Raw genomic sequence first — 22,607 nt, 5'->3', positions numbered from 1 at the left:
AATGGAAAATTTATGTAATCAAATGAATTATTTGATAAAAATTAATAAAGGGAGTCAAATTTGATATAGTGTGTTTTATTATGCATCAATAGTGAAATTCTCCTAAATAAATATTAAATATGGTGAGACATATGATAGATCCCATACAAACGGTGTCGTATTGCACATATTGTCGTTTGGATTAGGTTGGTCCATTCCATTGTTGTTTTTGTTCTTATCCACTCAAAACGACTGAAACCTCAACTCTCAGTCTCAAATCTCAACTCTCAACTCTCAACCAACACCAACGGTCCTCGCTTCAGTCTTCATCTTCTTCCTCCCAATGCTACTCTCTGCTAACTCAACCCTAAATCCTCTTCTCTCCAATTTCTCAAACCCAGATTCTGCTTTTGTTCTCCCTTCTAATCCTCACAAGCTTTGTACCTCACCTAAACTAACTCCGCGAAGACCTCTTCTTTCCCCCGTAAACTTTTCTTCTTCTTCACTCCAAAACCCTAACTCTCTTCGCCACGTCTCCGACAATGAGGACTCCGATGAAGCCTCGTCTCTGGTATCTTCCGCCTCCGCCGTTGCCTCTGCCATCCGTGGCGTTTCGACTTCCCCCGTCGACTTCGTTCAGAAGATTGAGAAGAATCCAAAAAACGGATTGGTCCTCCCAAGTTCAGATTTTCAGAGACTCTGCGTTGAGCAATTGGACCTTTTTCGTCGAATCGTTGATCGTGAGGCCTTTCTCTCGGTAAGTTTGGGTGGATATTTAAGCTTTTAATAAGTATATTTAAGAATTATATTCCTGGAATTTCTGAAGTATATAATGTGATATAGGTATATGTAAGACCAGCTGGTAGTTACGTTATGGATCGTCTAGAGCTGCGTAGGGTTACTGCTTATCCTGGAGTGAATGCAGCTGATGTTGTGATATTAGTTGGTAGTTTTGGCATCCCCGCTGGTCTAAGAGCAGCAGAAGCTTTACTTTCCAATCAAGAAGTATGATAGTTGGGCCTTTACTGGTATTAATGTTGTATATACTACATGCTTAACCAAAATTATAATGTGCCCATTTCTTATTATTGATATTTATTCGATTGAATGTTTGAATTGGGTAGGTGGAATTTGTACCTGAGTATAGAGCTGCAGTTTTTCCCATGGTTAAGCACCCTTTTGTGGTGGGATTCTTGGTTGCCGAATTTCAGAATATGGAAATGCCAACTCAAGGGAACGAGCAGAGCCAAAAGAGTGAGCCTCAGCAGAAAGCTTATGGTTTTTCTTTGGACTCTGGTTCCAAATCATGGGATATTCAGACTTTGAAGGAGGAATCGTTCAAAGCGGGCAAGTTTACTGCGGAGCAGATATCAAATGCTGTCAGCATTTCTCGGTCTTTGGCTATGGCTTATGTGATGGATCAGGTAGTTTACAAAGTTAATTGGATTCAAATTGAAACTTTTGTGCGTACTTACATAACTTAGACAGACTAGGGGTAGCTAGCTCAAATGGTGAGGCGTTCCTGCTTGAGTATTTACCTAGCAATTGCTATGTTGTAAGGGAGTCTAGTTTCAGAAAAATGTTACCTACTTACATTTTGTGGTCGTTAAGTCTTAATTTAATTTTCTACTAATTTGGAAACCAAGAAACTTATAACAGTCCAATGAAAAAGAACAAACAAATGATTTTGTTTTTTTAACAGTTTTGGGTAATCATCATGCTCATATTCCTAAGAGCCGTTGGTTTCAGTTATCATAACATCCCGGCATGTCACTAATTATATGCTCTGAGCTGGAGACTGGTTTCTGTACATCTGACTTTGTTTGCATATATAACAATCTTGCTTCATTCTTCTGCAGAAAGCAATGCTACTCCAGCAGTCCTCATGGCAAAATAATGTCAGGATGAGTGATCTGATTGAGCAAGTAAGTGTAAGACATCTTCTGCCTTTGATATAGCGATGAATGAGCTTGGAATTTTGATTTACTCTTCGTTTTATATACTCTCAGATTCGTGGTCCTCTGTCTAGCATTCGGACTTTAAGCAAAATGTTATCTCTTCACACGAAAAGAGGTGAGGTGAGTTAGGTTTGAAATCTTACTGTAACCCAGAATTAGCTTACTATTATATTTTTCAAAGAAAAATCTCTTTCATTTTCTGTTGCCTTAATGCTGGAAATTTGGCTATGTAGATATCTAATGACATTGTCGAAGACATATTGGTGCAAGGTGATCACATGAAGGATACTCTCCAACAACTCCAGGATGCTGTTCACCTGACAAAGGTGGATTTGTCTGTGAACATAAACTCTCTTAAACACAATGACATTATTTTAAAGAGAAAAATTATACATCATCTAAACTATGTTAACTTGTAATATTAGGCTAATATATTCCGCTACAATGAAGAAACAATGAAGAAAATGCTGAATTCCACTTACACCTATCCTGAATCAGTGAGGCCACACTTATCAGATGACTTTTTTAGGGATGGTTCTACCAATACGATCCAAAGTCGAGGTGATCCACTTCCTTTAAAAACTTCATTAAAGGATATAGAGATGCCTATGCCACCTCCTGCTCTCGCTCCCCTAAAGCAACATGAGATAAGGTAAGCCTAAATATCACCTTTGATGTCTTGTCTACCTCAGTTGAAATCATTTCCCTTGTAGTCTGTAGATTTTTTCTATCTTTAATTATCATCTGTCTCTTCATTTAATTTATCTTTTTCTTACCTTGTCAATTACACAAGGAAGACCATGCAACGTTTCTGATGTACTGGCAGATTTGGTTGAGGCTGTGAGTCCCCTTGCTCAAAAGCAGCAACGCTTAGTAAAACTTAGTGAACTCGAACAAGCTTTGGAAGTTGCCATAGAAGAACCTGCTTTGCGCCAGGCCCTCAGCAATTTGATTGAGGGTGCATTGTTGCGAACACAAGTTGGAGGAAGGGTTGAAATAGTGTGTATGAGAGCACCAGCAGGTGGTGCACTTGTAGTAATCGATGATGACGGGCTCGATATGCACTATATGGTAATAACTACAATCAACTTATGCACTATATTTTAATCAGAAAATGGTTTGAATTGTAATTGATTCATTGTTTGTTGACATCCAGACACAGATGCATTCACTCACTCCATTTGGAGTAGACCTCTGCTCGGAGAATATGGTAGAAGACAACATGACATGGAATTTCGTCGCTGGCCTTACTGTTGCTCGTGAGATACTTGAAAGCTATGGCTGCGTTGTTCGTGTCATATCACCTCGGATCAAGGATGCTGCTCTTGGAGCAGGTGGCACTCGGGTTGAACTTTGGCTTCCATGCTTCGCCACCTTGTCTGATTTCGACGGTCCTACTCAAATGCTATAGCAATTAGGGAACTCTCCGCATTATTATTACCATACCAGTACACATTACAGTACAGATTTTAGAAGAAAATAATGGACAATATTTGAAATTTTTGGCCTTTCTTGCTTGCTATTTATAAATTGCAAGGTGTTGGTTTTATTCGGTGTCATCATACTGTATAGTTTATTTTTCCATACATATGTATTTACTTGTATTGTGATTTATGTCTGTACAAGGAAGTGTACAATTTGTAATGTAACTAGTAAGAAAAAAATCCTTTATGAAAGGATTTTCATATTTTATTCATTATGGTATAAAATCAAAATCAGAGTTTGATTTTTCAGCTAAAAAGAAATGTGAATTAAGAAATGGAAGAGTGACTAATTTTCAATGCCGGCCATGATTACTGGTCACACTTGTCTTAACACATCATTTTTTTGTCTTTGGAATTCTCATTGGACTTTAATAAAATAATAGAAACTTATCTTTAAAAATCCTAATTGTGAATGGCTAATTAATTGATAGGGCCAATTTCTAGAACGGCCTAACTCCAATCTCTATCAGGAATTTTTCTGTAAAGGATGGAACATCTAACTAATCTCCACCACCATCAACAAATATAGACATTAAGTTAGGGCTGTTCATTCGCTTCAATCCGCACTTTTTTGGTCAAACAACATCCAATCCGCACTAAGTGCGAATTTTATTTTTTTGGATCCAATCCAATCCGCACAATAGTTCAAATCCAATCCAATCCAATCCGCAAAAGTGCGGATTGGATCGGTTACTTTAGATTGGTTATTTTTTAATATTAAATTATTTAATATTTATGAAAAAAAATATTTTTTTTTTTCACATAACTAGCAACAAAATAAAACTAACTATAGTTATTTTATGTCTCCAACAACACATTAAATAAATAAAATAACAAATAACAAATTCAAACTTCAAAGGAAGAAAAAAAAATTGTATATATAAAAAAATATTTGATTTTATTTTAAATTGTATGTAGAAAAAAAATATATAAGAATAGAATATACATTTTATTTATTAAGTTTTACAATATAATTGTATTATATGTAATAGACTTTTAAATTACTATTTTCTTTACATTAAAATGTTATTTGTATATATAATTTTTTAATTTTGTTATAAATATGTGTGGATTGGATTGGATCGGTTACTTTTATATGTCAATCAACATCCAATCCGCACAAGTGCGGATTTTGAATTTTCCAATCCAATCCAATCCGCACAAGTGTGGATATCCGCATTTTGCGGATTGGATTGGATTGAATCGTGCGGATTGGATTGGATCCGCTATTTTTTGAACACCCCTACATACAGTACTCTTTTATGTGGCATTGATATATTTGTATTGTGTGTGTTTGTTTTTTATAATAATTATTAAATTGAAATATATAAGAATTAATTACTTAATTATATCAATATTATTAACGGTGTGTTTACATACCTGTTTGATCTATAGTCGTTTTGGATTTAGATGCACAAGTTAGTTCGGTTTCTTTTCTTGTATCTTTTGATTTTTGTATTATTATGGTTCATCGATATTTATTATCAGGTATTTTAAATAGGATTTGTCATGTTATTCTCTATTATTTTAGTTTTGAGTGATTATCATTGATAGGTGTGATTTGTAATATATTTATTCAAAATAAAAATCTAGTAAACTTCATATTATTTTAATACTTCACAACTAGTGGCTTATGATATTTTTATGTAATAGACTATGTTTTTTTTTTTTTGAAATAAAATCATCATTTTTATTAATTGCAACCCATAGTGATTACATGATGAAAATCTGGAGTAACATCACTACTCCTGATAATACGATCAGCAACTAAATAGGATGCTCGAGCTAAGAAATGAGCAACACTATTTGCAGAACGTCTAATAAAATTGACATAAACATCTCTCAAATCATTTAACATCATCTTACAATCAAAAATAACACTTTCAAAGTATAAAACCATAGGAAGAGAACTGCGTAACGCTTGCACCACTGTAAGACTATAAGTTTCAATGACAACCTCCTTCCACTCATTTGCCGTAATCCAACTCAGCGCCTCCTTAACACCCAAGGCTTCTACCATTTCGGGCTGCAGCACCCCTGAACGACAGCAGCTAAATGCCTCCACCAACGCACCAATTTCATCTCTAATTATCCCCGCGAAGCTATAAGTTCCATTCTCTTAAAAAATGACAGAATCGATATTAATCTTCAACGTATTAACAACAAGTTTGATAAAAATTATATTTTTCTTCAAAAAAAAAAAAAAAACACAAAATATGGCTTAATAGCCTCTAAAAATGGCTTAACACTTAATAGGTCATTAAAATTCCTATTTAGTGAGACTTCTTTTTTCGTTTTTTTTGTTTCGTTTTCCTATAAATTTTTTAATTTAAAGAATCTTTATTGTTGAATCGTGAATAATTTTATTAATTTTTTGTAAGGAAATTGTTAAACGCCTCTCAAATTTTATTTGTAAATATACATGGAAAGAAATACAAATATATATAAAAAAAAAATACTTGTAAAAAAATAAAAGTAGCTCATCGCCTCGTTCGACACATAAATAAATTTTATTGAATGACAATGACAAAACAATTATTACCATATACAATAATAATAACAATAATTTTGTTCAACTAGTTAAAAATTCAATTATATAATAAAATCAAGATAGTCCGACCACTAATCAAAATTAACATATGTCCGACCAATTTTTTTTATTAATAGCTTTTGTTAGAACTAAGTTTGGAATACAGTTAGGATAGTCTGTCTCACCACTAAATAGAATTAATTGATATTGTAATGACATATTTAATTTAGAAAAATTATCGTATATACTATTTTTTAATTTTTTTATATTTAATTTTACAATTTGAGTTTCTCAGATGGTTTCTCTGATAATTTCTAAATGGGTTGCTATATGGATTTTGATTGTGATTTAAGTTGCTCCGTTAGTTGCAATAGAAGTTTCTATATAAAATTCTATAAAAGAATAAAAAAAATTATTTTAAAGTGTAAAAATAAAAAATCCTTTTAATTAAAGTGTGAGGTACTACCAAAGCCGGGACAGAGACATAGGCTGAAGGAAGTATGAGGAGACCAAAATGTTAAAAAAAAAATTAAGGGGTTCATTAAATAAATTTGTAAAGAAAAAAATTATAATTTATAACTAATTTTTTTCCTACAAAAAAAGAAAAAAGAAAATTACGGGTGACTGGCCCCATAATCCAAAGTAAGGGTTGATGTGAGTATCATTTGTCCAGTTTTGTTGAAACCATTGTCTATTCTTTGATGTCTTGTCCTGTTGTTGCGGCCGTATGGGATCGAGTGGGCATAGGCACGACAATGGAGCAAGAGGAATGATAAAGTTTGGCAAAACAAGATTGTGGGGGTGAAAAGTATTGTCGCATCTGCAACAAACTACCTTAATCAATGACGTGTTGCTCAAAATTTAAATAATGAGTTGTCGTTCACTGGTTACATACCAGGGGATGGGGCTGAGCAATGGATTGCTCTAAGTATTAATAGTATTAAGGTCAATGTCGATGCGGCTGTGTTTAACGAAACCTCTAATTATGGTGTTGGTTTTGTGGCTAGAGACTCTAGCGGTTTCTTTGTGGAAGGCGACACTAAACTCTTTCATGGCTCAATTTCTCCTGTGGTGGCCGAAGCTATTGGGGTCCGTGAGGTATTGAGTTGGATCAAAAACCATTCGTGGCTTCATGTGACATTGGAAACAGACTATCTCTCAGTGGTTCAAGCTATTCGTAGCTCTACGGTTATACTTTCTATATTTGGCAAAGTTATTAGTGATTGTAAGAGCTTGTTATATACTTTGCGTAATATTTTTTTTCATTTTGTAAAATAATCAACAAATGTAGCGGCTCACTCATTTGTGAGAGCCTCTATATTCCACCTTGATCGCTTTTTCAACTTGGACACTGTTCCAGTTGATTTGTTACCTAACTTAGTAACTGAATTACTCATTTAATAAAATGATGACTTTCATTTAAAAAAAAAAAAATACTTGGAGGAAAAGTCTTATATTATAGAAATTGAATGAGAAAATTGGGAGGGATTGGATTGAGATTGTTGGGCTGTTTTTGTTGTTGTTAAAGGGTCAAATGGCGTAGATGGTGGAGTCAGGAGTGAAGGCGGCTTCCGTTGCTGGCTAAGATAAGCTAGGCTTTAGTTTGGCTCTTTAAAATTAAATGGTCAACGTCAAAGTCTACTCTACCCTTCTTCTTCTTCTTCCCTTACAAAATGGGTTAGCTAACTTAATAATAGTCAAAAACTTTTTTATTTTTCTTTTATAATAATAATAATAATAATAATAATAATAAGTCTTTGCATTTTTTTTTTGAAAGTAATAAGCACTTCCTTAATTATTATCCTTCAAAAGTGAGGATAAGATATTAGCAGGGACAACCATTTACTAATGAGTTTTTTTTTTTTTTTTTTTTTTTTGACGTGGTGAACAAAGTCACACATGATAAACAATGCAGCACACCACAATCGGCGGTGGAGCCCCTCGAACTAGGATAGCTCATTGTCTAACCGAAGGACATGTTTTGCCAAACCATGAGCTGCGAAAAACAAAACGCAAGCCACATAGGACAAAACTGCCCCCGAAAATATAGACAATAAAGCTATAACGTATTTGAACAATACCCCATCACCTTGAAAAACACCTTCCCTTTATTAATAGTTGTCGCCAGAGTTAGCAAGACTGAAAAAATATCACAACACCAAACCAAAAAAACAGTTATATTAGAATGACAATCTTCAAAATAAAATCTAAAATACAAACTTAAAATTTAACACACAACCCAAATCAAAAAACCAACAAAATTTCAAGAATAATTAGCCAAAGGTATTACCCTTTGGCTAGTAACAACAAACTAACACCCTTATAAAATTGCTAAAAATTAATAACAAACAGATTATATTTAAAATTAAAATTTATCGACAAATTCTCTGTAAATATAGACTTGAAAAAAAAAATTAAATGAGACAACAAAACCTTACACTCCCAAATAATATGTCTGTGCATTTTTAATCATTGGTGTATAATTAATTAGTAATATTCATTGAATATTTTTTTAAAAATTTTATCATGTTAATAAAGGAAGGGACAAAACTATGTGTTATTTATTAAAAAAAAAATTAAATATTTTCTTATTCAATTTTTTAATTATAATTTTGTAACTTTTATTAAAAATTTATTTAATGATCCCGCTTAATTTTTTTTTTTATATTTTGGTTTTATTTTTTGCTCCGTCTAAAAATAAAATACGTCATTTAGATTTTATACTAATTAAATAAAATGTTTTTTTAAATGCTAAAATAAATTAATAGTGTTTAATACTTTTTAAGTATTATACGATTATTGATATAATTAAATATCGAGTCTCGTATTATTATAAATATTAATTTATAATTATGAGTTTATGACTTTTGTCCCATTTGTATTATATGATTTTGTGAGTGGCTCCATTTTGTATAATTGATTAAATGCCATTGGAAAATGAGAACATTGTCATAAATGAAATTTGATTTACATAACAAGGGGAGTCTTTGTGGGATCTTGTGACCCTTTAATACTATGGACAAATATCAATATGTTTTCTTTGGTTACCTCCAATTGAGTTGAGGATAAAAAATTATAAACCAAGCCTTAAATGTTATTAAATAATAATTAACACCATTATACAATTATCATTTAATTCTTCGATGTTAATGGATGACTTAGTGAAATGGTTATTGTCTTATTGAAGGAAAAAATACAGGGTTGATATTGATCATATAAAAGAATGAAAATAGATATGTTTGCATTATTTCTTTTTCTTTCTAATTAATATGTTGCATTTTTATTCAATTACTTAAAATATATAAATTGATTCATGATAATCAATTATGCCGGCCTTTTCTAATTTCTCCCTCTTCCTTATACTATTAATATTGTTTTCTGTTATATATATATACATATATATACTAGGTGATTGTTACGTGCTACGTAGTGTTAGTTTTATTTAATATTTTAGTTTTTTATTTGAATTAATAATTAAAATAGTATAATTATTTGAACGATTTGTTTTATAAAAATAAAATATGTGTCAGTATATTTAGTAAGTAAAATATAGTTGTGTTATAATAATGTATGTTATTAATAGTAAAATGTACATTAATATTCTAATTGAAAAAAGTTCTATTATCTCATTTCATATCTAATAATAGCTACACAACTATATATTTATAGACTTTCACATTCTTTGCAAATTACTAATAAGCACCAATAATATTTTCATATTCTAATATTTTTCAACCTTCTCCTCTTGGTGGTAAAATTAAAAATAAAACTAAAAATAAGCACAAACATATAAGGTAAATACTAATTACAGCCCATTTTATCTTTTTTTTTTATTATTTTTTTAAGCCCAAGCCCAAAAATCTCTAAGCCAACACAATCAATCTTCTTTTATATTATCTTTTCTAAATATTTTATCTATATTTTTCTTTTTTAAAAAATAAATAAAAAAATTATTAATATTCTCCCAAGATAGGTTTGTTAGAGAGATATGTGGCTAAGATGATTTTTTTAATTTAAAAAGAGATTATTAATATTTAAAAGATTGTTTATTTAAAAGATTGTTTAATTTTTTGGTTTAATTATTGGGTTTATTTTTTAACGGGAGATCAAACCTAATCGTTAAATTTAACAGAATATTCTTTTATTTTTAAGTATATTCTGTTAAACCAAGAATGTTAAACCAAGAAATGCCGTTAGATAGGCACTTTTAATATATAAAGATATATGGAACATTTTTTAATGGGTATTACCAATAAATGTTTACTAAATAAATTTAACTATAAATATTAATTTTAAAAATATCAAACCATCGAATTTTGATCTAATAACGAATAATGAAATCACAAATTTAAATTTCTATGCTTAAATTAACTACTTAATTAAAAAAAAATATCAAAAAATATCTTTTTTTACACTTTATCAAAAATATATTCATACAAAAATATTTAACTCAAACTCAACTTTTTCTTTTCTTATTTTCCTTGCTATTTTTTTTTTTTTTTCTGATAGAACAATCTCAGCCCATATGATATAAAAATGAGAGATTTTTTTTAATTAGATAGAATAATTAAGCATAAAAACTCAAAATTTTTTAATTTTACCCATTAAGAGTGCACCCATATATATATTTTAAAAAAATAAAATTCTACAATATACTATAAATAACATAACCCAATTGAGTTATTAAAAAAAAAACATAACTCAGGTTTTTTTTTTTTTCATGTCAATTCAATTGTATCAATTAATTGTGGTCCAACACTATATTTATTTATGAAATAACAAAAAACTTAAAGTTATACATAGTATTCAATTTAGAGATTTAGAGGGTTTCTTTTTTTGTTTTTCTAACTTTAAGTTGAGTGGTGGTATGTTCTCAAATATGATTCATTTTCATGGATTTTAAAATCCATAAACCCTAATACCATTTTAAAGTTTAATCATAATATTGAATGGATTATTCCTCCTTGTGTTACTTCACTATTATTGTTATTATGGTTATTTCATATTTAATATTCTTTTTTTTTTGAAATATTCTTTAATCATCTAACTAAATATGTTTTATCTACTTAACTATCCACAGTCAATGCATAAATTATAGAATATGGTTCAAAGATTGTGGATATAATTTATAGCTTTTATACTAAGAGAAGAGCTAAACAAATCATCTTCTACACTTTTCTTTTCATCTTTTATATAAATATTTGTACATCATTATTATTCAAATATTCTACATTTTAAAATATTAAAATCAATAAAATATCACTACTAAGCCAAAAAGATTTTTTTTTTTGTTATATAAAAAAATCACATCTATCTCCATTATTTTGGACTACATTTGGCTCCACAAGTAAGATCCAGCAGACCCACCAATTATTTTATTAAACTTCAAACAAGAAGGAAAATACAAAATAAAATAAAAAGAGAGAAAAGAGTCTCATATGGATGAAAATCAAATAAAACCAACAAAGTAACCCAAAAAAATGAATCAAAAATTCAAATTTATTTTTAAGTGGTTACTTTATCAAAGAAGTGTTACATCTTTTAAAACCCTTTCATAAAAAAGGAAATGTTACACAAAAATTAAAAAAGAAACAAAGAAAATCCAAAGCAAAATAAGAAAAACAGATATTTATTTTATTACTATTTTAATATTATATAACTGTTTTAGTTTTGTTTTTCATAACAGTAACAAAATAAAAAGAGTGTTTTACAATTAAATAATAAAACATACAAAATGCATGGTAATAAATATAGTATGTTATAACCAAACAGTGGAAAACCAAATCTAATACGTAAATAATTATTGTACAAATTAATAAATCTAAGTAAACAATTTTTTTTTTGGAATTATTTTACAAATGTATAAAAATAATAAAAAAAAGTACAAAAATACGCTTATACAAAATTTTAATATTTTTATAATTTTATTTATAGAAAATACGGTTTTTTAATGTATTTTTATGTTGTATTCTTATTAATTTGTTGTTATTTATATGTTATTTTTTGTGATTATTTTGATGTTATTTAAATATTATTTTTTTATTACTTTTATGTGTTTTTTTATTATTTTCGTAATATTTTTATTACACTGTAAGAATATATAAAAAAAATAAAAATGAAAATGTAAATTTTTTTTTACATAAAATAGTGTATTATATAATTATTTTTATTTTTTATAGTAATGTATCCATAATAATAATAAAAAAAAAAAATAGAGAGAATAAAATATATTATATATTAACAATTTCATTAACTTCAAAATTTTCAATCTTGGTATTGAGAATTTTAATTTATTAATTAAAGTATTTTTGGGCAAAAACTGAGCAGACCTATTTATTATTTATTATATATTATATTATTTCTTCCCTCCACATAGTTTTTCGTTCTCAAAATCACAGACTCACAGAAAGAGAACGATCTTCAATTGGTTTCTCCATTGTTAATACACCCAAAACCTCATTCACACCCACAACTATATAAATACCCCAATCTGTGGATCGCCTTAGCTCTGTCATATTCCTCATTTTTGCTTTTGCCTTATTCCCCTTTCGGAACTAAGTAAAGGCGAAGGCGATCACGAAGTTTCTAAATTTTGAGTTCCGTTTCTCACATTTTACAGGAGGAGAGAAGTAAAGCCTGTATCTTTACTTTGATTCTCAGCTCATTAAAGCCTCTCTGCTCTTCCAGATCTTACTCTGGCTTTGATTTTCAGGTCCGTTTAGTTTGTGTTAATATTTGTTTCACACTAATTTCATTTCTATTTGGGTTTTAACTGAAAGAAGAAAAAAAACGAGAATAATGAAGATGGGTTTACCTTCTTTTTGCTTATTTTTGGCTTTTTGAATTCAAATAACGTTAACATTGAGGTTTTGTGTACTTTTGATCTTGGTCAGTTTTTTTTTGTTTTCCCCCTTTCTAAAACGTGGGATCTTTCCGTTATTTGTTAAGTTTTAGATTGTTGTTTGTATTGGCCGTCTTACTTTTTGTCCAGTTATTGGTCTTTGGTATTGTATGAAATAAATATATTTAAGTTTGATTGAACTTGATGAAAAATGTTTTTGATGACCAAGACTTTTAGGAGTTATCGAAATATAAGCTTTCAATTTGTTGAGCTAACTTAATTCTTGCCTTTTAAGTTTATATTCTTGGTTTTCTGTTATGTGTCTTCAACATTAAGCAACCCTATAATCAGGAAACTGGTCTGCATGAATGAAAAATTGGAGGGTTTATTACTTCATTGCTCAAATTGGGCACGTGGTTACTTAGATAGGGAGGTACTTGATTCATAATTTGATGAAACAAAAAGTTATTGAAGATTCACATTTATTGCTCTTGAGTCTTGATTGTCAAAGGGAGCACATGATTACTTTTTCTGTAGAGTAACTTGTGGAGGGTAATGTGGAAGAAGCATACGAATAAGATACTACTTGTTTATGATTATGATCAACTTGGGTCTGAGGAATATGACTACATACTTGGTCTGAATGTGGAGTCTGCAATTGTTTCGGTTTAAAAGTCAACTTTGTGACTTTTATATCTAGCCAGGTTTAGCTACGTGATAGACTGCTAATGTTTGTGTGTTACTAAGAGAAAGAGAGAAAGAGTTGTTGCAGTAAATTTTCTGAAAGGATAATGTAAGGGAAGCTGGTGCTTTTTTGATTGTGAATTGTCACACACTCACACATTCATAAGCTTCAGTTTATTTTATTTTTTTTAAAGAAAAACCAAATACAATCAAATATTGTCAGTTGAAGGAAAACTGCTAAGCAATTCATTCTAATTAGTATCTCGCAACACTTCCAGCTTGATTCATTTTGCTGTACCTAAATCTTACCTGTATTTTTGTATATGTCTCACAATCTCATTAGGTATTCTGCTTAGAAGAATATGCAACTCAAAACCTGTTAGATAGTGCAAGACTGCAGATGAGCTATAGTTACTATCTTGAGGCTGATTTTTTTGTTCAACATACAATCAGAAGTTTATAAATAGTATGGGAATCCTTTCACGCAGGTTTAAATCTTCAACGGTCCAATTCCATTTGAAATTGTCTCTCTTGAAATTATTTTTAAGGTCTTATAATATGAAACTGAGCACTAATGTAATCGTATCATCTTGTTAACTGCAGTTCTGCAAGTAGAAAACCGAATGAAACTATGAGGCTTATTGTAACAACTTTTTTTGGAGTAGTTTTGGGTTTCTTCATAGGAGTATCCTTCCCAGCATTGTCATTAACTAAGGTATATTATACTATACAAGTAATGGTTTTCTGCTTTTATTGATAAGATTAGATTATTTTTTATGTTCATATTTTTGGTGTTGAACTTCTTATAATTACTCACCGCGATGCTTGTTTGTCATATTTTGCCAGCTAAATATTCCATCCAACTTCCTTCCTGCTCCTGTTCAGCTCTCATACAGCGATGAGACAAGTTCAGGTCTCTCTACTCAGATAAATGAGTGGTCTTCTGCAAAGATTAATGATAGCAGCTCAAAGCAAGACCAGCATATAAATGATCCAACAAAGGTATACCTCACTTCTTTCTATATCCTTTTAGAACTAATACAAAGTTAAAGTTGCTTACATGTTTTACTTGACCCTTTCATTTTTTTTTTTTTTGGCATAAAGCAACTTAAGGACGTTAATTGATGCTTCAAGCTTCTTTGTTTATTGATATTGATTTTGAGAACTCACGTACAGTAATATGCTTGAAACTACAATTTTTTCTTTTCTCGGCACAGTTATGATGCATATAAGATTCAGGGCATTAGTGGGTAAATTATTATGGAGTGAAATGAGATCTGTTAATTGCTCCTTAACAGTATTTTGCCTGTGGGATTTTGCTGTAAGAAAGAATATATAGAGGTAGAAGTTGAATCTTGGAAATAGTAATAGAATTTGATGAGCTTGAAATGTTGAAGTCTTTTTCCTTCTCCTCCAGTATTGAGTGTTGTCAAGTCTACAGCGAGCTTGAAATGTTGAAGTCATTTCTTTCTCCGTATGTATTGAGTGTTGTCAAGTCTACGGTGTCTTTAATTCTCCTGAAAGTTTTAGGACCTCATATTACAAGATTTAGATTCTGTCTTGCACTTGGTCAATGGACAATTGGCTTTACTTAATTACTAAGCCTTCTCCTTTCCAAGCTGCTAAACCTTTAGTTTGTTCTCATTGTAGTTTGTGTGAAAGTGATCTCCATATCCATATGAATTCATTTAATTTTGGCACATATCTGCTATTGCTAAGTTGAGGCTTAGGTCAATTTATCTTTGGAATTTGTTTTATATTTCTGCCTATTTTTCTTGATTTGTGGCTCAATTTCTTACTATGACTGTCTGCTGCAGATTTGGGTAACATCAAATCCTAAAGGCGCAGAAAGATTACCACCAGGAATTGTTGAAGCTACATCAGATTTTTATCCAAGGAGATTGTGGGGTAACCCCAGTGAGGTTTGTACTCTACTGTCACTTACATATTTGACGTAGTAACAACTTGGATTTGCTGGACTGTTTCGTAATAGATATAAGTTAGTTTAAGAGGGAATTGATACATGTGAAGAAGAGTATATATGAATATATGACAAATAGAAGTTCACTGTCCACATATCACTTTATGATATCTCAAAGTAAGAAGTACTAGAATAATAAACAAAGATAATAATAGGATGATTTGGAAAATTTCCAAGTTGATGTTCTCTTCTTTGGCTGAGTAATGCTGCATACTTTGCTAATGCATTGGAACTAGGATGGTCATTTCCTTGTACTAAGGGGTCTAATCGAGCTGGCATTTGCAGGATTTAACCAGTCATCCAAAGTACCTTGTCACCTTCACCGTTGGTTATGATCAAAAAAAGAATATTGATACAGCTGTGAAAAAGGTTTATTCTTACTCTCGCTCTCTGTTTCCGTCTCTTTCTCTTTCTTGTGTTTTGTGTGTAGAATATCAAGACTCACTATTCCTCTTCCACAGTTTTCAGAAAATTTTACCATCCTCTTATTTCACTATGATGGTCGGACAACTGAGTGGGATGAGTTTGAGTGGTCACACCGAGCTATTCACGTGAGTGTCCGGAAGCAAACTAAATGGTAAGAAACCATTGCTAACTAGTGTGGCTATTTTGAATGGCGTATACTTTATTCCATTTTATTTTATGCTAAGCTTGTAATTTTAACATGTAACTTTTTGAAGGTGGTACGCTAAACGATTTCTGCATCCCGACATTGTGGCTCCATATGACTACATATTCATATGGGATGAAGACCTTGGAGTTGAGCATTTCAACGCAGAAGAGTGAGTTTTTGGATATTTAGTACTTTTATTTTAATGTCTGCTTCGGTTACAGAATCTTATCCACCTCTTTCCTATCCCAATCCAGGTACATAAAACTAGTCAGGAAGCATGGTTTGGAGATTTCGCAACCTGGTTTAGAGCCTAATAAAGGGTTGACATGGCAGATGACCAAAAGAAGAGGCGACCGTGAAGTACACAAGTAAGAATGGTGACACTTCGTTTTAAAACCTCTCAAATTTAATTTGTTGATTTTGACATACTTACCCTGAATTTGTTTCAGGGACACTACTGAGAAACCTGGCTGGTGCACTGATCCACATCTGCCTCCTTGTGCAGCGTAAGAACCTTTATTTAAAGGAGCTGATTTTAAGTGTTATTTTGTCTAGATCTAGATTGATAATTAGAAGTTTACTTAAATATGTTTTAACTTTTCCTTTTTGTGTGCAGGTTTGTTGAGATCATGGCGCCAGTGTTCTCCCGAGATGCATGGCGTTGTGTGTGGCATATGATTCAGGTAGAGAACACATTGATCCTAAAATTGTTCAATTATAGAAATATGTTCCCTAAACACACTTTTCTGTGCCTGTATAATTATCTTATTAAGCTGAGAATTGCAGAATGACTTGGTCCACGGTTGGGGTCTTGATTTTGCTCTTAGAAAATGTGTTGAGGTAAGTCACCTACCTAAATTTATTTATTTATTTTTCATTTATTTGTAATATGACCCTTCAATGAATTATTATTATCTTCTTCAAACAGCCTGCCCATGAGAAAATAGGTGTTGTAGATTCTCAATGGATTCTTCACCAAACTGTTCCCTCACTCGGGAGCCAGGTAAATATCCATGATCAACTGCTCTTTCCTTTCATTTGTTGATAATCTAACCATTCAAGGAAATACTTACTGGTTTCCTGGCTTTTATCTAGGGTGAATCATATAATGGGAAGGCACCATGGCAAGGGGTACGTATGATTATAGACTTGTTTTGTTTGTTCTTACTTTTCATGTTTTTTTATATGAGCAAAATTTGTTCAGGAAATAAGTTGATGGATTTGACTTATAAATAAAATTCAATGGTATTTTGCAGGTGAGAGAGAGGTGCAGAAAGGAGTGGACAATGTTTCAAAGTCGTTTTTCAAATGCAGAAAAAAAGTACTTCAAATCACAGGGGGTTGATCCTTCAATAGCTCATTAGGGAACAGAACAGAAATAACTGGAGTGGACTACTGTACACAATCACCACCACTATAATGCTTAGCCTTTTTGTCTCTTTCTTTTTTCCTTTTGTCTTTACATTTAATTTGTAGAACCCCATTATCAATATTATTAATTTCTTTTAATACATATATTTTTGGAAAAGAAAAAAGTATATTCCTTCTGAGTTCCGGTGATACTGGAAATAGGGTACTATGACTTGATGTAACAATGTCACTTCCATCAATGACTGTTACCACCACCATTACTATTCATAGCATATATATATATATATAAAACTCCAATCACTGGTTTACCCTCATCAATGATAACATTGAAAAAGAAATATCTTCCATTTTTGGAAGCCAATTTGGTATATTTGGTTAAGGCTAATTAGTAATTTTTTCCCTCGAATTTTGATATGTACTAAATCGTGTTCTCTGAATTTTTTTGGCCGTTAAAAATTCTTCCTGAATTATTGAGATTGTTAAATTTAAGGATTTTTGTTTAATTTTAGTAAAAAAATTCTAATATGAATAAAAGTTCAAGGGGCATGATTTAGTACATATCAAAGTTTGAGATGCATGATTTAGTAGATATTAAAGTCTGGGGAGTATGGTTTAGTACATAAACAATCACTGAAATAGTAAAATTGAATAAAATTAGACAAAAGTCTTTAAATTTAACAATCTCAATAGTTTGGGAGAATTTTTAACAGCCAAAAAAATTCAAGAAACACGATTTAGTACATGTCAAAATTTAGGAGAAAAAATTACTAATTAGCCTTTCGTTAATAATAAAAAAAAAAAATGGTAAGATTGAGGTTTCAAGAAAATTCTCTCATTGATTTGGTTGATTGGGCCTGGTTTTGGCTCTTGTTATCCACTTGTTTATTTCAAATGAATACCACAACACAGTTTGGAGCCTTGTAATGCTCCAACTGTCAGTTAATACATAACCTTTGTATACGTGTACCCAAGACAAGCCATGACACAGAAACATTGGTTGGCCACATGAACAAGTGGCAGTCATCTAAAAGCTCAAAATAAACCATTTCTTTCAGTGTTTTGAATGAATATTACACCGCATAGCATTGCCAATAGTATTGGTTTGGCCCATCATATTCATAAATCATAACACAGAATCAAGAAACTTCTTGCCAATCCACACAACCCTATTGAAAGGTCACTGACCCTGCCACAATGCACAACCTCATTGGTCCTCACAAAAGTCCCTCGGACACGTGGCGTTGTCAACCTTGCCCTTTTTGGTCCAATGAAAACAGCAGTTGTAAAATCAGAACCCCATTTCATACTTGTCACACTAACTCCACGTGTTGATGGCTCCTGTAATCACCACCAACCAGAGTTAATGTATTCCATCATATAGTTTAGGCCCCATGTTATGTTACCATGTAATAGTACTAGTATATATATCTACAGAGTCCCAAGTGAGTTTTTCACATTTGAGTCTTTCGTTTGCTCTCTTGGGTTTTCTCCTTACCTCTTTCGTTTGTTTCTTTGTTCTTCTCTGCTAACATGGGACTCTCAAACTTTCCCACAGCAGCCGAAGGAGTGTTACCTGTGCTAGTAATGAACAGTGTTTTATCATTTGCTTTATTGAAGAACATGTTGAGATCTGTGCTTCAAGTCATGGGTGCTAATATTATGAGTTCTCCAAATGTAGTGGAAGAAAACCCACGTGAGTTTTCTTCAACAGAGGATGTTTCAAGGGAGAGAAGAATCTCTATAACCCAGTTCAAGTCTCTGTGCCATGACAGGTTTTTTGAAGCCAAAACTAATAATACAGTAGAGTGTTGTGTTTGTTTATGTCGTTTTGAAGGTGATGAAGAGGTTAGTGAGTTGTCTTGCAAGCATTTTTTCCACAAAGGGTGTTTAGAGAAATGGTTCCATAACAAGCATGAAACTTGCCCTTTATGTCGTTCAATTGATTAGTCATGCAATTGTGTATGAATTCTGAAGGTGTTTCATAGAAAAAGATTAGTTCTTCACACTTTGGGTTTTTTTTTCTTGGCTTAATTAGCTTAGCTTAGCTTAGCTTTGTGTGTGTGTTGTGTTTTGTGTGTGAGTAGATGTTAGGGATAACCATTAAGGGATTTTAGCATCTTCTGTACTCAGTATACTATACATGTTTTCTATGACAATGTTCCTAAATCATCTTCAGAAATTCAACTTAAGAACATTGAACATAAAAGAGCTTTTTTCATTTAACAAAAAAGAAAAGAAAATAAAAAAGTAGCACTTTCTTCATCATTTCTCTATTATGAAAGATAGAGCACTAATAATAAAACAAAACTACTCATTTTAGTCCCATAAAAACAGCCTTTAATGCACTTTGTTTTTTTCTGTTATCAGATGCAAACTGGTCTATGATAACATTAATGGAAAGGAAATAGTATGTGTTATGTATCTTTACTTCAATTACAGCCTAGTAAATGTAATTCTTTGTTCATATGTGTTGAAGAGTAAAAATAAATGATTAACAAAGTGGAGTGAAAATAGCAAGAGAATGGTAACAAATTACAATCATGGGGTGAATTCATTTTAAAAGCAAGGGTATTTAGGTAAATATTATTTTGGATATTTTGTAAAAATTACTAATTGGACTTTTTATTTTGTTAAATGATAAAATGAATTCTGTATTTTATAGAATGATAAAAATAGGACCTAAACTTAATTTTTGACAATTTTTTTTTTAATATAATCAACTTAAAAATAATTCTTAACACGAACAGATAGAGAAAATGTAAACAGTTTTATCATAACACCTTTGGATTAGATTATTATTAAATTTTATTTAAACAAAAAATTAGTTCAAAATTCTATTTATACTATTTTGAAAAACATAAAATTTATTTTGTCATCTAACAAAATAGATAGTCTCGATAACTTTTATAAAAAACATATACAAAATAGTATTTAGTGGAGAATAATTTATTACCATGGTCAACTCTTAAAAGGCAAATAGATAAAGCATTTATGTATACATACATATATTTATATTTATATTTATATTTATATATTTATGTATGATCTGTGGAAAGCTGTATGTAGCACATAGTATTGTATTGGGACCATTTTACTATTATCACTGGCCAAGGACTAGAATTTCTCAGTAGATGCTTTGGGATACTTTTACCTCTGTCTATAGCAGCTGTTATGGTCCTCAATGAAACTTTGTTACTTAGAGGATTATAATTATATATAAGAATAATTAGCTTTTTTAGTCCCTGTACTTATGACATTATACTATGATGCCTCTTAATTTATAAGTGTAGTTAAAAATACCCCCTAAAATATATCAGTTGGAATAGTATAATCCTTCTATCTAATTTTGTTAAAATTGACTAAAGTTGACTGTTAAATTAATAATGTGGCATTATACATAGATAGTAGTTGAAAAATTATATACCATTAGGAAAATAAATTACAAGTTATAAAAATTACAATCACAGGAAAAAAAAAATGAAAAATAACATCCCAAAAAATAGAATATCATTACCTTAATTTTCCAAAAATCCCATGTTCTTTCTAGTGATATCCATCTCTTCAAATACTGTAGAATCCTAATGCTAAAAAACGATTGGAATTATTTTAATAAAATTATTTTTATTAAATTTTTTTAAAAGGTTATGAAATCATTTTTTAATCATCTTTCATTGTCAGTTATTATGCCACCTCATAGTCAATTTTCCCTCTAAAAAGAGATGAAATTACTACTCTATCCTTTGTTATAATACCACATCATCAATACAAACAGTATTTTTAAACAAAATAAACATGACTAAATGTATGCATATAAAATTATATACATTTATTTATAACAAACAATAGATTAAGGAGCGATAATAAGATAATATACAAGATACGTAAAAAAGATAATTATTCTATATATAATATATACTACTGGGAGAAGATGAAGTATTTTTATGGATGGGAGAACTTTTACCTATTGTCATTGTCATTGTCATTGCAGAATCAGATTTTTATGCTAACTTTCTTTTTTTCCTACTCTACCCCCCACACTATCCATAAACATTAGGAGTGACAATTTGTGTAGTGATTGTATTGAAGTTTAGGTATTACAATTAAATACTAAACTCAAATTTAATTCATTTATTAATCGTGTGAGAAATTAAAATCTAAATTTGATCCAATCTGTTTATATAAAAAATTATGTTTAAATTTAGTTAACTTATTTGAAATTCTGTATTTTAATATTATTAATTAATTAATTAATTAAATAAATATTGAATAATAAATATGATACTGAAACAATTATTTTGTAACTACAGCATACGACTTTGTAATTGCAGAATAAACCAGAAAATAAAACAATGCAGAAAATAGAAACACACAAAGTTTTTATACGTGGTATAAACAATCCTTGTACAATATTTACTACTCCATAGGGTCAAGCTCAGAGATAAGATTCATTAGATAGATCTCAAAAATATAAAATAAATGATTTATGCATAAATAGACATGTAGGCTACAAGCTTGATGTATTCTACCTTCTAATCGAATCTTCCTGAAACTTTAAGTGCTCAAACTCTATTTGATTTCCTTGAATAGTGCTTGCTTTCTCTTAAGGCAAGACTTGAAAGCTATCTCCCGAAAGCTTGTAAAACATTTTTCCAAAGGTAGCATTGTTGTTCTTCTTCTTTTGTAAACTTGATTACAAACTCAAGAAAATACAAAATACATAAACACGGAGAAAGGGACGAACACACTCTCCTTTACACAACAAAAATACTTTTTCTCACAAAATAAGAATGAAATTCAAAGAGATGAAAGAGATACTAAACCTAGCTGCTATAACGTGTATTTATAGTCAATATACACCTTATAGACAGCTCATATATGGAATTTGAACAAGACCACAACTCATAAGAAACTTTCCTAAAAAAGATCTTCAATCAACTTAAGAATTTTTGCTTCTATACTTACAAAATCATAAACATTAAGTGCCACTTTCCTTTTATAGAAAAAGAAAGTCTTACTTTAGTTTTCTTCACAAGAAATATGATAAAACCAATTAAAAAACTCATAAAGGATCAAATCAACAGAAAGATAGAATTGATTTATTCATAAAACTTACCCTTTATAACAAACTTTCCAAATAAAGAAAATCTAGTCACTTTTCATATCTTA

General features: G+C 30.6%; 3 protein-coding genes across 6 annotated transcripts; all 3 read left to right on the top strand.

Annotated features, from left to right (window-relative positions):
* On the top strand, positions 1-3,682 carry LOC115714688 (chloroplast sensor kinase, chloroplastic). Its single transcript, XM_030643443.2, has 9 exons — positions 1-736; positions 823-984; positions 1,104-1,403; positions 1,839-1,904; positions 1,989-2,057; positions 2,171-2,263; positions 2,363-2,589; positions 2,735-3,008; positions 3,094-3,682. The coding sequence occupies exons 1-9, from the start codon at positions 323-325 to the stop codon at positions 3,346-3,348; spliced, it is 1,860 nt and encodes a 619-aa protein (XP_030499303.2). The 5' UTR covers positions 1-322; the 3' UTR covers positions 3,349-3,682.
* An 8,533-nt stretch (positions 3,683-12,215) lies between these two features.
* LOC115714015 (uncharacterized) lies at positions 12,216-17,698 on the top strand. Of its 4 annotated transcripts, none has more exons than XM_030642523.2 (15): positions 12,216-12,663; positions 13,820-13,964; positions 14,080-14,191; positions 14,323-14,478; positions 15,294-15,398; positions 15,743-15,826; positions 15,919-16,034; positions 16,138-16,239; positions 16,325-16,438; positions 16,520-16,576; positions 16,687-16,753; positions 16,857-16,910; positions 16,999-17,073; positions 17,166-17,201; positions 17,327-17,698. In XM_030642523.2, the coding sequence occupies exons 2-15, from the start codon at positions 13,945-13,947 to the stop codon at positions 17,432-17,434; spliced, it is 1,206 nt and encodes a 401-aa protein (XP_030498383.1). In that variant the 5' UTR covers positions 12,216-12,663; positions 13,820-13,944; the 3' UTR covers positions 17,435-17,698. The 4 variants fall into 4 exon arrangements, with proteins under 4 accessions (XP_030498383.1, XP_030498384.1, XP_060969183.1 ...); XM_030642524.2 differs by having other exon boundaries at positions 12,223-12,663; positions 13,820-13,942; XM_061113199.1 differs by lacking the exon at positions 12,216-12,663 and adding an exon at positions 12,953-13,585.
* A 1,169-nt stretch (positions 17,699-18,867) lies between these two features.
* Positions 18,868-19,701, top strand: LOC115712493 (probable E3 ubiquitin-protein ligase XERICO). The gene has a single exon (XM_030640775.2). It carries the CDS (start codon positions 18,972-18,974, stop codon positions 19,386-19,388), a length of 417 nt encoding a protein of 138 aa, XP_030496635.1. The 5' UTR covers positions 18,868-18,971; the 3' UTR covers positions 19,389-19,701.
* The last annotated feature ends 2,906 nt before the right edge of the window (positions 19,702-22,607 follow it).

The sequence above is a fragment of the Cannabis sativa genome, chromosome 4 (assembly GCF_029168945.1).
Source record: "Cannabis sativa cultivar Pink pepper isolate KNU-18-1 chromosome 4, ASM2916894v1, whole genome shotgun sequence".
Lineage (NCBI taxonomy): Eukaryota > Viridiplantae > Streptophyta > Magnoliopsida > Rosales > Cannabaceae > Cannabis > Cannabis sativa.
The sequence above is the reverse complement of the archived record's forward strand: the minus strand, read 5'-3'. Positions and strand labels throughout refer to the sequence as shown.